Genomic DNA, 16,126 nt, shown 5'->3' with positions numbered 1-16,126 from the left:
TTGTAATAGATATATATGATATTGGGGGGAAGTGGGGCGGCGGACTGGGGGAGGGGGGTTGTCACTTTGAGGGGTAAAAAGTATAACTATTGCACTGTGTTGTACAGCTGAAACTAATTCTAAAAATTGTGTATTTCATAATAAGAAAAAAGAAAAAGAAAATCTCCCAGCAACTGGGGCTAGTAGTTAAGACAATTACGGTACATCTATACCATGGAATACTATGCAGTCATAAAAAGAATGAAGTGGATCTCTGTTTTCACGGTAGAATGTCCATGATCGATTATTAAATGAAAAAATTTGTCTATCGATATGTATAGAATGATTTCTATACGTTGTTTATAAAACTGGAACTACTACTACTACTACTACGACGATGACGACGACGACCACACACACACACACACACACACACACACACACACACACACACACACACACACACACACACACACAAATTGCTTACAAAAAGATGCCAGAGAAGGCGAAGGGGAACTAGAAGGAGAGGGGACTGTTACCTTTATACATTTCAGAACTGCTTGACTGTATTACTATTATCTTTAGTACATATGTACTATACTATACAGTACATATATATTGTGCTGCTTTCATATTTCAAAGAGATGAAAAAGACAGTTACTTGAAAATGTTTTTCATTTTAAATATTCACAAGATAGATTACCTGAGCCCGAGAAAGATGTAGTCCAAGAGTGTAAAGTATTTCTTCCAAATCCTTTTCAAGAAGGTAACCACAATGACTTTGATCAAAATAAACAAATGCCATTAACAGATCTCTGTTAATTGTGATCATCTGAGTCTTTTCTTTTTCCTAAAGAAAATACAGTAAACAATTTTTACCCCTGAAAAGTGAGAAACTGAGACTGTGTCCATATACTAAATAGCAAAAATCTGCAAAGATCTTTGTCTCGTTTTAGCTCAAATAAGTTGATGTGGTTTGTGTATGGGAGAAAGGAATAAGACATACTGGTTACCTGATATAACCACAAATATCAAAATACAACGGATTGAATTTTGCTTTGTGTGAATATATAGCTATACCAGGACCAATAAACTTCACGACTATGTTAATAGTAAGTCTGGATTATGTAAGAAATGGAAATTATCACATTATAAATAACAGAGTATTCAATAAATACCTTATCTTTAGAGGGCCTCTCCTTGCAGTACCTGTTGATATCTCTTTTATCATCTCGTTTGTTTACTTCTTCCTCATCCCGATCTATACAAATAAATACAATAGTAGCAAAAAACTGAATACAGATTTTCAACTACAAAAAAATACTTTTTTATTACTGATCAGTTTTCAAAAGACACATTAGCAAAGAAATATCATATTAATAAAAAGTTTGGATTTTATAAGAAACAATTATAAAGAATGAGAAGAGGAAGAAATTTATGAGACTACAGAATAAAAACTGACTTCCCTGAATCATACAAAATGACTTAATGCCATAAATATTTGGAAGACACAGTTCAAAAAAATGAATGAAATTTGTCCATAAAATTGAAAATAATTACAATCCAAATTTAAACAAAACGAAGTGTGCTTTCTAAAAGCTAAAAGGAAAAACACCCAATATTATAAAACTGAGTACAGATAATTGCAAAGTAACACTACATATAAGAAATGTCCTTAAGATAATTGAGAAGGCCTTACAGTGTTAATATCCAGATGTTCCAAATGAGCTAACACTAACATATGTTTCCCATGATAAAAAATGAGAACTTAGATAAATTATTCTTAAAAAAAAATACTAGTGGGCCGGCTGAGTGGCGCGTTGGTTAAGAGTTGGCTTGGGACGCCAGCTCTGAGCAGCAGAGCCCAGGTTCGGATCCCACATGAGGGCCAGTGACACTGCCCTCTACAGCTAAGATGGTGAACAGCAGCTTGACCTGGAGCTGGGCTGCCATGAGTCGCCAGCGATGGCGTAGGCTGCAGTGGGCTGCCAAAAGCTACCGTGAGTGGGCTACCGTGAGTGGCTGGCAGCCAGCGTGAGTGGCTGGCAGCTGGTATGAGCTGACAAGAGCCACTGTGAGCGGCCGTCCAGAGGCCGGCGACCGATCTGCCTCATCCTGGAAGAGCGTAATAATAATACCAACATGGGCCAGGTGAAGCAAGGTCCTCCACAACTAGACTGAAGAACAAAAGGACAGCAACTTGTCTGTTCCCCTTCCCTGATTCCCCAACACTGTTCTCCTCCCCCAATTCCCCAATTAAAAAAAAATACTAATACAGAAAGGTAAATCTGTAACTGTGGAAAATGACTTGAAATCCGTACTATAGTAAGTAGTCTTAATAAAATTCAAAGATCAAAAAGAATACTTGAGCAATTTATATAAGTCATATTAATTTTATTTTCTAGATTAGAATACTATCTTTCGTTATTAATTTTTTTGAAAATATAATACAACTTGTACAAAACTCAAAATATATGAAAAGCAACTGGCAAAAAGTAAATTACTTTCTTTTACCTATCCCTAGGGTACCCAGTTTTCCAAGTCCTCTCAGCCATCATCCTCAGGGCAACCACCACTACCAGCACGTTATAGGACTAATATAAAAGAATTAATCTGCTAAGGGTTGAATTACATCCCCTAAAATTCCTATGTTGAAGTCCTTCCCCACTCTCCAGTACCACAGAATGTTACCTTATTTAGAGAAAGGGTCTATACAGAGGTAAACAAGTTAAAAAGAAGGAGCTCATTAGGATGGGCTCTAACCCAATGACTGGTGTCCTTGTACAAAGGGGAAATTTAGACAGACAGGCACAGAGAGAAGATGAGATATGAAGATACAGAGTGAAGATGGCCATCTATAAGTCAAGGAGAGCTGCCTGGAACAGATACCTTCATCAGACTCCTCAGAAGGAATCAACCCCACTAGTCAGTCGACTCCTTGATCTCAGACTTTTAGTCTCCAGAACTGAGAGATAATAAATTTCTATTGTTTAAGACACCCATTATGGGGTACTTTTTACAGTAGCCTGGTAAACTAACTCATTATCCTTTCATAAATCATATGCAAATATTAAAGAGTGTTTTGCAGTTACTTAATGTATCTGTTGAAAATTTAAGAGAAATTTTGTTTCTACAGGATTCTTGGCTCTCTCAACTGGATCTCCACGAAAAAGTCCAGAGTAAAATGGTTTGTTGGTAAAATACATTATGAGACATAGTAAACACTAGAATTTAAATAGTCCTTGAGATACTACAAAGCATATGTATTCATAAATATTTCATATCATTATAAATTCTTGGACCACAACATACATAAGCAGCTAAGAAATTCTGCCCTAAAACATGCAGAACTTTGCTTAACCCAAGTTTCCCAAATTTATTTAGTTCCAGTACACTTTATTAAGCTTAATACCTGTTAATATCTTGGGATACTCTGGGAAAGACTGCTTTAGATAGGAAGCTGTACTTGAGCAATGTAAAGAAAACTTGAAAGAGAATATACATGCTAAAATATGCATGAACCTTGATAACATGCTAAACGAAAAGACAATCGCAAAAGATCACATATTGTATTGTATAATTCCATTTATATGAAATGTCCAGAATATCTATAGAGACGGAAAGCTAATAGTTGTCAAGAACTGAAGAGGTTGTGGAGAAATGGGAGTGACTACTAATGAGTATGGGGGGTTTCTTTTTGTAATGAAAACGTTCTAAAATTGATTACGGTGATGGTTGTACAACTCTGTGAATATTAAAAACCACTGAGTTGTGTACTTTTAAATGGGTGAATTGTATAGTATGTTAATTATATCTTAAAAAAACTTATTAAAATAAAGGAAATAGGCAAATATTCTAAAGCTGAATTGTGGTGATGGTTTCACAATTCTATAGTTACTAAGAATTATTAAATTGTATACTTAAAATGGGTGAGTATTGTGGTATGTATTGGCAACCTCAATAAACCATTTAAAAAATTTTTTTTTATTTTTAAACTTTATTGGAGAACAGTGTGCTTTTCCAGGACCCATCATCTCCAAGTCAAGTCGCTGTATCAGTCTAATTGTGACGGGCACAGCTCACTTGCCCATGTGGGAATCGAACCAGCAACCTTGGTGCCACAAGCCAATGCTCCAACCACCTAAGCCAACTGGCTGTTCCTAAGTGAACTATTTTTAAAAACCCAGAAAACTGACAAGTACTCAGTGAAACTTTACAGGTACTTTATGGCTAGTGTCTATGACTGGTTAGGTTATATATTGTAAGATAATTTGAATATCATTCCTATTAGTAACAGTTTGTTATTTAAAACTTGGGTGATAGATATTAGGGTGTTTATTATTGGTCTTAGCTCTGCCTAGATGTTGTATGTATTCCTTTGTATATATGATAGTCTTCATAATTTAACAAAATGCTAAAATCAGTTTTTTAAAGAATATATTCTATGAAACAACAGGGTCTATTATACCTTTCATAAGCATCATGTTCAGGAAAATTTCTTTCCTCAAGTTGAACAAGTATTACATATAGGACGTATGATAATTATAGATGTCAGTGATACAAAGGCGCTAAACAAAAAAATGTAATTTTCATCCTAAGAATAAATCAATCAATTTGAATCATACCATCTTCTTCATCTTCGGCTTCTTCTGCTTCCATTGGATCATATTCATCTTGATTATTATCTTCTTCAGTTTCATCATCATCTTTAGAATCATCTTTTCTTTTATCATCTTTCTGTAATTTAAAATGCCTTAAAAATTAAGATCTCCCCAAACATTAAATGACCAAACCCAAAAAACATTAAATCTACTAGAAATAGAATCGCATTATAAATTTCTTATAACAATAATATATTTTAGGAATAAACTACCATTCACAATATATGTAAATCAAACCATGGTGTGTGCCTTAAACTAAAAAAACGAGTAAACGACCATAAAACTGGTTATAGATGTTTATATAGGCTTAATTCACAGTCTTAAATTTCTAATACACTAAAACCCTTTAGTTTGGCTTTATGTTTCATTACTCATGGACTTCATTATCATCTGTTACACTCTAGAAAGCTAACTGAAAACATTTAAGTCAGGTTTTTCGTCATGGAAATAAATACAGACCTTCCTTTCATCTCTATCTTCTTTTTTATCTTTATCATCGCCTGATTTTCTCCGTTTAGGTTTTGGCTCATCAGTTTCATCATCTCTTTCGTCTTTCTTATCTTTTCTCTCATCTTTTTTGCTTTTCTTTTCTTTTTCTTTTTTGTCCTCTTTCTCAGGAAGAGATAATAATGATTTGTATATTCTGACACCAAAATCTCTTTGAAGCATTTCATTGAAAAGTTCTGCAAACAATGAAACCTAGAAAAACATACCAATAGTAATCCAGACAACTTTAATAGAAATATTGACATAAATCCAGAAGAATCAGTAATTTATCAAATAACTTCCAATACCTAACAATTAATGTGCACTAACAATAGTTATAGTAATTGATGTCAATGATGTTGAGAAGCTTTAGAAATCCTCAAAAACTCTTCTGAAGATATAAATACTATATTTAATACACTTTTGCTCAAATATTAAAAAAAGAAAAACTGTACTACAGAAAATATGAAAATGAGTAGAAAAAAAGGATTTCTACTACCTTACACACTCTTCATGGTAAATGTACTTCACTCATTTACTTTCCAAGTCTTTATGAAATGCCTACTATGTACCAGGGACTGTTCTAGGCATTTGGGATACAGCAATGAAGAAAGCAGATAAAAATCCTGACTCTAATGAGTCAGGATTTCCCAACTAACAATATTGTGGGGAAAAGTACTGTATAACCAAATTGACATCAAATTATAAAAAAACAAACAGGATGAGAGTAACAAGAGAGTATAATCAGAGAAGGCCTCCTTGGATCAGGTGACATTTGAAAAGTGACCGGCAGGTGGCAGCGGGGGAATGCCATATATAGATACTAGAAGAGCAAGCCAGGCAGGGGAAACCAATGAAAAATTCTGAGTAGAAAGCAAGTATTTATTACTATGCAAGGATCCATAAATAATAACTTTTAACATATTCATGAACCTAAAATCATATACTAAATTTTCTATGTAAATATTTCTAAGGTTAATTGCTTTCAACATGTAATCTTCAGCAATCTGTTCAGTATATTTGGTAAAACATTTTAATCAGACTATTTTCCTGATCATAAAGGATAATACAATGTATTCAAATTACAATTGATCTTATAATCTACTTTTCTTTAATTCATGCTCAGTCTTTACACATTTTAAATAAAATCTATTATTAATAAAATGACCATTAAAGATGTTAAAAATTCCACCTTCTCTTAACCATTAATGTAAACTAAACAAAACCTCCATTTATGTAAGTAAATAGCAAGAGGCATATCTTTTCTTTAGAGTTTTCTATTACCTAGAGAGAAATGTATTAGATTGGAAGAAGCCGAGAACATTAACTAGAAGAGAAGAATTAATTCTGCATATCTTTTAATATACAAGTATTGAAAAACAGATACATCTAGCAATATTAAATCACACAAAGATTTATAATTTTAATGATATATGGTTTTTCTTAATTACAGAGTAATTTCTTTTAAATTCATGTATCAAAATGACTTCTGGGGCCGGCCGAGTGGTGCGTTGGTTAAGAGATGGCTTGGGATGCCAGAGGGCCCCGGTTCGGATCCCACATATGAGGGCCAGTGATACTGCCCTCTACAGCTAAGATGCTGAACAACAGCTCAACCTGGAACTGGGCTGCCATGAGTCGCCGGCAAGGGAGAAGGCTGCAGCCCCTGCTGCAGTGAGTTGCCATGGGCTACCGTGTGTAGCCAGCAGCCAGCGTGAGCGGCCAGCAGCCGCTGTGAGCAGCCATCCAGAAGTCGGCGACTGATCTGCCTCGCTTGGGAAGAGCGCAATGATGGTGCCAACTTGGGCCAGTGAAGCTACGTCCTGCACAACTAGACTGAAGAACAAAACGACAGCAACTTCTCTGTTCCCCTTCCCCTGATTCCCCAGCGTTGTTCCCCTCCCTCAATTCCCCAATAAAATTAAAAAAAAAAAAGACTTCTATATTCTAATGATAGGTTAAAAGGAAACTAACCAGGGGGATATGTTGGGTAGGAAGGAAAAAATAAAGGATCATTTTGTTAGCAAAGGGCTGGTTTGTTTTTTTTTTAAGATTTTATTGGGGAATCGTTAGATTAACTGTAGAGTGTCACTGGCCCTCATGTGGGATCTGAACCGGGGCCCAGCTGCTCAGAGCTGGCGTCCCAAGCCAGTTCTTAACCAACGCGCCACTCAGCCGGCTCAGCAAAGGGCTGTTTTAAAATGTTTTGTTTCCACCACAGAATTAATTTGAGGTCCTCTTACAGCACTGGTTAGATATACAGTATATACTTTATACGCAGTAATATCAGAGACTATTTCTTTTCATTTACTTATTTCTTGAATGACTACTACATGGTAGGCACTACTAAGAGCTAAATTATGGCAACTCATAATAAAAGTAAAATCATATAGTATATAATGTTTAAGGATACTGGCTTACTGGAATTACTAATGTATCAAAAACTGTAAATATTTTAATACTTGTAACATTTTAATATCAACACATTTTCATGCATTTTGTATTTTTTAACTGCCAGTAATCCTCTATGTTTACAAATGCCTCTGTACTTCATTTTCATCTTATCATTTGGTGGACAATGATCTCTTGGGTCAAGTATGACTTATTTTTCCAATGTAATTTATAAACTAAAACAACATGAGATATGTCGATGAAATACAATAAGTGAACACAATTATAATTTTGTACAGGCTATTACAAAATAAGTTTTCTGTGATATTTTACATTGTTTTGTTTAAAGAATGAAGCAATCATTTATTTAGGAATAAGTCTTCAATTGTTTTGGGAAAAAAACGACATAAGCTATGTTGTAAAGCTGCTCCAAAGTACTGGTACAAAGAAATAGATGCATGTTGAAAAGATAAACACCAATTATTGTATCTTATGCCTCAACCAATCACAAGTTAAATTTTCAATCCCATTAATTGATGTAAGCTTTTCCTCATTTCCAAGAAGGCAATTAGATATTACATACCATATATCTCCTGACATCCCGAAAAAAGAACATACCATTAACTATGAAGTAGTCTTAGGAAAAACTATAACTGAACATGAACCTGATTAAGACTTGAGATCCAACTATCATTTTACAGGAACTAAAGAGGCCAGAGGGACATATAAACCATGCTATAGGAATGCAATCAGTAAAAGTGAGTCTATACGAAAAATCATCTATTTTCCCAGAAAAATAAATTGCAAAAAAACCAAAACAAAACACAAAAAACAGAAGCAATGAAAGAGGCAAAGAAATTTAAGACACATATTACCCAATCAAAATATGGCCCTTATTTGGATGCTAATTCAAACTTAAGACATTACCTCAAATGAATGTTCTTTATTATCCTCTAATCTGTAGTCCAAAAGTACACTCAAAGACATGATGCTACAATCAAATTTGCCACTTTTTGCAGCCCAATTTGGATGCACAATAATGGCTGGTTCATCAGGCAAAATGTATCTTCTTTCCCGACGTTGACGTTCCATTTCCTCTTGACGTTTTCTTTCTTCTTCCTACATATTTGAAATTTTAAGCAAAGGTTAAAATTCCATGTACAAAATGTACATACACCTGTCAGTTGAACAACATGGGTTTGAACTGCACAGGTCTATTTAAAAGCAGATTTTTTTCAATAAATACCTGTACTGTTTTTGATCTGTGGCTGGGGTGTAGAGGGCTGACTGTATGCAGTGATCTAAGCTATTTTATATAGGAGACAAGAGCACCCACGGATTTTGGTATCTGTAGTTATTCCAAGAACCAATCCCCCACAGATAGTGAGGGTAAATTTTTGGGAAGTCAAAAGTTGTACACCAATTTTCAACTGAGCAGAGGTTGGTACCCCTAGCTCCGATATTGTACAAGGGTCAACTGTAATCAAATGTATACCATGTAAAGAAAAATTTCCCATGACTCCTTGTGGTTATTATACCAACCATAAGGGCTGATAAGGGAGAAGAGTTCAAATTTAATGGCTCCTAATTCCTTCTTTAGATCCCCACCATATGAAACTGCCTTCTACTAAAAAAGAAGAAAAAAAGAACCTGTAATTAATGTTACATAAATCAGGTGATTCTGGAAAAACAGTGGTGTTAGCACAGCTTTTGGATATTCCTAAATCCCCACATTAAAGAGCCAGAATAATCTGGATAACAAAACCAAAATTCATGTACATTCACAATAAAACAAGGTGACAAGGTATCTCCATAAATCCCAATGTACAAGTGGGTGGGACAAAGCCATAAGAACCAAAAGAACTATGTGTTACTGGTGTGTCTATGTGTGGGGAAAGCAGAAGGAAGCAATGGGGTACTCTGAAGGGTCTAAGAACAGGAAAACCACAAAATATTCAGCAGGTTAAAAAAAAAAAAACAGTCAATAAATAGTCACTGGAAAGGGCAGCAGGTCAATTTAAGAACTGCAGCTGAGGGCCGGCTGAGTAGTCGCATTGGTTAAGAGTTGGCTTGGGATGCCAGCTCTAAGCAGCAGGGCCCCGGTTCAGATCCCACATTAGGGCCAGTGACACTGCGCCCTCTACAGCTAAGATGGTGAACAACAGCTCGACCTGGAGCTGGGCTGCCATGAGTCGCCAGCAACGGCATAGGCTGCAGTGGAGCTGCAGTAGGTTCCCGTAAGCTACCGTGAGTGGCTGGCAGCTGGTGTTAGCTGGTGCCAAGAACTGCTGTGAGCAGCCGTCCAGTGGCCAGCGACCAATCTGCCTCACCCAGGAAGAGTGCCATGATAATACCAACATGGGCCAGTGAAATAACATCCTCACAACTAGGCTGAAGAACAAAAAGACAGAACTTGTCTGTTCCCCTCCCCCATTTCCCCAATAAAATCTTTAAAAACCAAACAAGAACTGCAGCTGAAACTGAACAAGGTTCTACCTCCAACAATACTGAGTACAAAGGGTCCGTATTAAGATCTGAAAGGACCTAAAACATTCTAGCCATAGGAACTTGCAAAGCTAATTTTCCAGGGCATCCTTTCAGCCCAGAGCCCTACACTGAGGAGAAACTTCTGGGAGTAGAATCAATAGTGAGCAGGACAGGGACAAGAGAGACATGGGAGAGAAGGTCCAGATAAAAGTGACAGAGGGGGCCGGCCGAGTGGCTCAGTTGGTTAAGAGCTCGCTCAAGAGTGCAAGCTCTGAGCAACAGGGTTGCCGGTTTGATTCCCGGCATGAGCTGAGCTGCTGCTGAGCTGCCAACATTTGGCAGGATGGCTCAGCCAAAAAAAAAAAAAAAAGTGACAGGGGGCAGTAGAGATAGAAATCTCAGAAAGCAAGCCACCATATTTTTTGACAGGACCAGAAAACAGAACATAGAGCTCTGTGAAGTTAGAAAACCTGTCTGAAGAAACCTCCTTCCAATAAAATTTTAGGCTAACTAAATTCACATAAAAATGAGCAATGGAAAAGTATTGAGGTCAAATACCATACAAAGTTACTACTTTAAAATATGAGAACAAAAAAATTTTTTATCCCTATAGGCAATGGAAGTGGGTCACAAACACATGGCCACAAGACAGATAAAAAATTTAACTATCTTAAAGTATGCTAAAGGACATTAAGAAACTGTTACAAAACATGAAAGAACAACTGAAGTTAAAAAACGAGGTGGTATATTCAGGAAACAATTAGAAAAAATTACAGCTTCAGAAATTTAAGAATAAAACTGGAAGGAATACAAAAGCAAATAAACTCAAGAGGTAACGCCTTAAGAGAACTGAAATGGGGAAAATTTTAAAATCAAATGAACAAGATTCAAGAAAAAGTGACTAGTATTGAAGAAGCAAAAAAGGTTCAATATGAGATAGCAAGACTCCTTAAAGAAAAAAGCAAGAGAATAGAATACAAAGAACTATTATTTAAAAAAAACTTGCTTGTTTATAGCAATATTATTCACAACAGCCAAGAGGTAAAAACAATCCAAATGTCCATCAACAGATGAGTGGATAAACAAAACATGGTATACACATACAATGGAACATTATTCAGCCTTAAAAAAGAAATAAAGTTCTGATACATGCTACAACATGCCTGGGCCTTGAAAACATTGTATTAAGTGAGAGAAGCCAGACCCAAAAGGACAAATAGTATTTGATTCCACTTACATGAGGTGTCTAAAACAGACAAATTCAGAGACAGAAAGTAGAATAGAGGTTATCAGGGATGAGGGAGACGGGTTTGGTGAGTTATTATTTAATAGGAAGAGTTATTATTTGGGATAATAATACAGTTCTGGAAATGCATAGTAGTGATGGTTGCACAACACTGTGAATGTACTTAATGTCACTGAATTACACACTAAAAATGGTATAATAATTTTTATTTATGTATATTTTACTACAAAAAGAAAAGCTTGCTAAAGAAACTTTCCTTAAAAAAATTCTGAAATTACATATTGAAAGAATATACCATATATCTGAAGATATTAACTCAAAATGATCAATATCAAAACATATTTCTAATGAAATTAGAAATTTGTCCATCTAGGCAAAATAGCAAGTGATGCAAAGCAAATTCCATTATCACTTTTTGACAGCAAAACTTTGTAAGGGGAAGAGAGTTAATGTTTAATTTATTCAAGGAAAATAAATGTGAACCAAAGATTTTGTATTCAACAAAACAGACTCAAGCATAAAGGGTATAGTCAAATTGTCATCAGCATACAAGAACTTAAATATTGCTACCATGAATTCTGAAGAATCTAATAGAAATGAGCTTCAGAGACAATGGCAAAAGGACTAGTAATGAGTATTTGATATTTACCTGTAGAACCAAGAGTAAATGAGGATTAAAGGAGACTTCAGTATGCAATGCTACATACTAGGATGATATATTTATAGTACAACATGAAAACAATAGGGAGAAAATAGGAACAGGAAATGCAAAAATATTTTTAAACTAATTTCAGCAGTAATACTGATGGTGCTATTATTAGTATTGTGTGTCTGCAAATATATTCCCACCCACTGGCAAAGAAAAGGACAATTTGTGCTTCAATAAAAATAAGAAATGTAGGGCCGGCCGAGTGGCGCGTTGGTTAAGAGCTGGCTTGGGACGCCAGAGGGCCCCGGTTCGGATCCCACATATGAGGGCCAGTGACACTGCCCTCTACAGCTAAGATGCTGAACAACAGCTCAACCTGGAGCTGGGCTGCCATGAGTCACCGGCAACGGCAGGTGGGTTGCCATGGGCTACCATGTGTAGCCAGCGGCCAGTGTGAGCGGCCGTCCAGAAGTCGGCGACTGATCTGTCTCGCCCGAGAAGAGCTCAATGATGGTGCCAACTTGGGCCAGTGAAGCAACGTCCTCCACAACTAGACTGAAGAACAAAAAGGATAGCAACTTGTCTGTTCCCTTTCCCCCAATTCCCCAATAAAAATATCTAAAAAAAAAAAATGCAAAGAACTGAAACCCGTTCAAATATGATTAAATCCATAAATTCATAATGATATTTAAAAATAAACATAACTATATGAAGATGGCAGGAAACCTATTTATTATCTTGAAAGCTGGATAAACAAAAAGAAAACATTGCTTGCTTCAGCAGCACCTATACTAAAACTAGAATGATACAGAAGATAAGGCCCCTAATCCCAAGAAAGATGTGAATTTGTGAAGTGTTCTATGCCAAAAAAAAAAAAAAAGGAAGAAAAGAATCAAACACTGATTCCACCTTCAACAGTAGGCTCTTTGTGTCCATGGGTTTTTGCATCCATGGATTTGTATCCCTGGATTCAACCAACTGTGGATCAAAAATATTTTGGGGGAAAAAAATCCCAAAATCTTCCAAAAAGCAAAATTTAAATTTGCCATGCGCCAAGCACTACACTAAATCCACTAGAATGAAGTGATGTGTAAGCATACCCTGCTGTAGCCTATTTGCAAATACAGGTTATATGAATACTATGCCATTTTATATAAGGGATATGAGCGTCCATGAATTTTGGAATCCATGGGGGTCCTGGAACCAATCTCCCACGGATACTGACAGATGACTGTATATGAATTAATAAATTGTATCACTGGGTAACCAAGTAGCAGATGAGGGAAATATGTGAAAACAAAATAAGAATTATAATATCACTATTTTTCAATCCAAATGAATTAGTGAATCTAGGATTTGAGCACCAACAGCTGCCAACATCAAAAACTGAAAACCAACTCTTCTTTGCCTTCTTTCTAATCTTCCTGTCCTGAACAATTCAGTTCTGAAGCAACTCTTCCAAGCAAAGCAGGTGGTTATACAAGGGACGGAAGCTGACACGGAGGGAGGGCTGCACTGGCCCAGGGCAAATGAGCTGTTCAGTTACCAGGTTATAAAACCCAAATGAAGCCAGGGCATCCATACAAACACTGCAGGCGGTAAGGCCAAAGTGGAGTAAGGGGAGTATAGTTTGTAGATAGGGAAAGGAGTGCGTTGGACAGCTAAGCAAGTAAGCATATGTATTAAGTAAAAAGGATGCTACATTTCTCATTCTTGAAGAAAGCAGTTAGATATACAGAAAGGGAGAAAATCAGAATGAACTCTGTGATGTCAGAGTATTAACTGGAGGTATTAGTATAAACTCTTGACTTTTAATATACATAATATACTGTAATAAATATAGATGTAAATATGTATTTATATTCCATACTCTGTTCACTGAGAGGGGTTGGAAGCAGCACAATAACAATGAATACAACTTGGCTTCTAAATGCCACTGTCATTCTTCACTAAACGGTACCAGGGCTTCCTGGGGGGTAAGGGCTGATTCCAGAGCAAAGGCAGGGATAGTACACAGCGAGATGGAAACACTGTACTGTGCTACAAAATAAGAAGTCCTCAAAAATTGATGAGCATATGTCAGAGGCCAACTTGAAAGGGCTCCCACTGGTCAACTCCGAGCAATTTCACTATCAAAATAAATATTTATAACTTACTGAATAAAATAAGAAATCATTAGTCTATGCAGCTCTTAAGAACAAGGTATTTCTCCTATATAATCACAAAACCATTATCACATCCAAGAAATTTAACTGCTTCAATCTTACTACTATCACACCCACATCCATAATCAAATTTTTCTAATTATCCTAAAAATGCTTTTTTATGGCTGTTTTTTTCTTCCTATCCAGGATCAAGTTAAGTTTCACTCACTGCATTGAGTTGTCATGTCTCACTAATCTCCTTTAATCTAAATCATTTTTCTTGTCTTTCATTATATGGACATTTTATAAAAAGTTCAAATTGTTTTGTAGAATTTCTCACATTCTAAATGTATCTGATTGTTTTCTCACAACTAGATTAAAAAGTAAATATTTTTGGCATGAATACCACATAAGTAATACTTCACAATGCATCACATTAGGAAACACACAATATTGTTTTGTCCATTTACTGGTGTTATAACATCCTTCTGATATCCCTATATTTCAAATTCAGAAAACAGGTAACACGCTTATGCATCCAGGAGTTATTGTATTGGGTATAAGACTGACACACAGGGGCCGGCTAAGTGGCTCAGCTGGTTAAGAGCATAAGTTCTGAGCAACAGGGTTGCCGGTTTGATTCCCACATGGGCCAGTGAGCTGTGCCCAACCTGAGCTGCCAACAGTCGGCAGGATGGCTCAGTTAGTGAGAGCACGTGCTCCTAACAAGTTTGATGGTTCAACTCCTGCATGGGATGGTGGGCTATGCCCACCTGCAACTAAGATTGAACATAGCCCCTTGAGTTGCTGACGGGCAGCTAGATGGCAACTGGACTTGGAGCTGAGCTAGCTGTGCCCTCCACAACTAAGACTGAAGGACAACTTGGCTGTTCCCCTTCCCCAATTCATCAATAACATAAAATAACATAAAAAATAAAATCAAATAAAAAAGAATGACACATAAAACAGTATCTGAGTCTTAAGGATTCAGATGCAGTCAAAAACACAGCTTTAGAAGCAGCAAAATTCTGGGACAAGCACTTCACCAGAACTCAAATCTCTGAATTTAAAGGCTCTGTCTGCTCACCAAATTTTCTCTCATTTTCTGTATCTAAAACACATGAATAATTTGCTATTCATTTTTAAAAGGGAGAATTAAAACTACATGACTTAGAAGTAACTGAAATGTCTCTCATGTGGAGAGTGAATAAACAAACCATGACACATTAATACTATGGAATATTATTTAGCAACAAAAAGGAACCAATTAGTGACATACACAACAAAATGGGTGAATCTCTAATGCATTACGCTAAGTTAAAGAGGTTAAACTCAAAAGGTTATGATCCCATGTACATGATATACTGGAAAAGGCGAAACTATGGGAAAACAGATCAGCGACTCCCAGAGCCTGGGTGGTGGGGGTAAAGAAAATGCTTACAAAGGGGTAATGAGGGATTTTTAGGACGTGACAGACCTGTTTTACACCTTGACTGTAGTGGTGGTTATATGACTACTCACATTTGTCAAAACTTGCAGAACTGTTCATTAAAAAGATTGGATTTTACTGTTATATAAATTATACCTTAATAAAAGTATACACACATACTTCAAGAACTTCCTATAAACCAATATTAAATAGTACATTTAAATGATTTATATACCTCTTTATCATCTTCAGATTTTCTATCATCCTCCTCTTCATCTTCTTTTTCAGATTTCTCTAATTCCTTTTGTTCTTCTTTTTGCTCTTCTACTTTAAGCTGTTTCGTCAATCGGGCTATTAACTGGGATTTTAACCCTTTGGAACTAAGAGCTCGACTTTCTAATTCTTTTCGGAGATCATTTACCTAAATATACAGAGAATAGTAACACAAGAAACGAAAATGGGATATTGAAATAGGGAACTGTAATTATCATCTGTCTAATCTTTTAAAATTTTGGTGAAAAGGATACTTATATAGCTCATAAAATGTAAACTGTTACAATATTTTTTCAAAATAGTTTACATGTTTTAAGATGTAAATACAGAGGGTGCCAAAAAAATGTATACACATTTTAACAAAGGAAAAAACTTAAAATT

At 36.0% G+C, this 16,126-nt stretch overlaps 1 protein-coding gene across 7 annotated transcripts in view; it reads right to left on the bottom strand.

Annotated features, from left to right (window-relative positions):
• Positions 1–16,126, bottom strand: part of CCAR1 (cell division cycle and apoptosis regulator 1) — a 55,698-nt gene that overhangs the window by 3,725 nt on the left and 35,847 nt on the right. For all 7 annotated transcript variants that reach the window (XM_019625064.1, XM_019625075.1, XM_019625055.1 and 4 more), the window contains 6 exons: positions 15,708–15,893; positions 8,445–8,636; positions 5,100–5,339; positions 4,605–4,716; positions 1,158–1,240; positions 683–829 (listed from right to left, as the gene is read on the bottom strand). In XM_019625064.1, the coding sequence (XP_019480609.1) occupies positions 683–829; positions 1,158–1,240; positions 4,605–4,716; positions 5,100–5,339; positions 8,445–8,636; positions 15,708–15,893 (960 nt within the window). The remainder of the gene's footprint in view (positions 1–682; positions 830–1,157; positions 1,241–4,604; positions 4,717–5,099; positions 5,340–8,444; positions 8,637–15,707; positions 15,894–16,126) is intronic.

The sequence above is a fragment of the Hipposideros armiger genome, unplaced genomic scaffold, assembly GCF_001890085.2.
Source record: "Hipposideros armiger isolate ML-2016 unplaced genomic scaffold, ASM189008v1 scaffold_15, whole genome shotgun sequence".
Lineage (NCBI taxonomy): Eukaryota > Metazoa > Chordata > Mammalia > Chiroptera > Hipposideridae > Hipposideros > Hipposideros armiger.
Note: the sequence above shows the minus strand (reverse complement) of the source record. Positions and strands in the feature narration are given on the sequence as shown.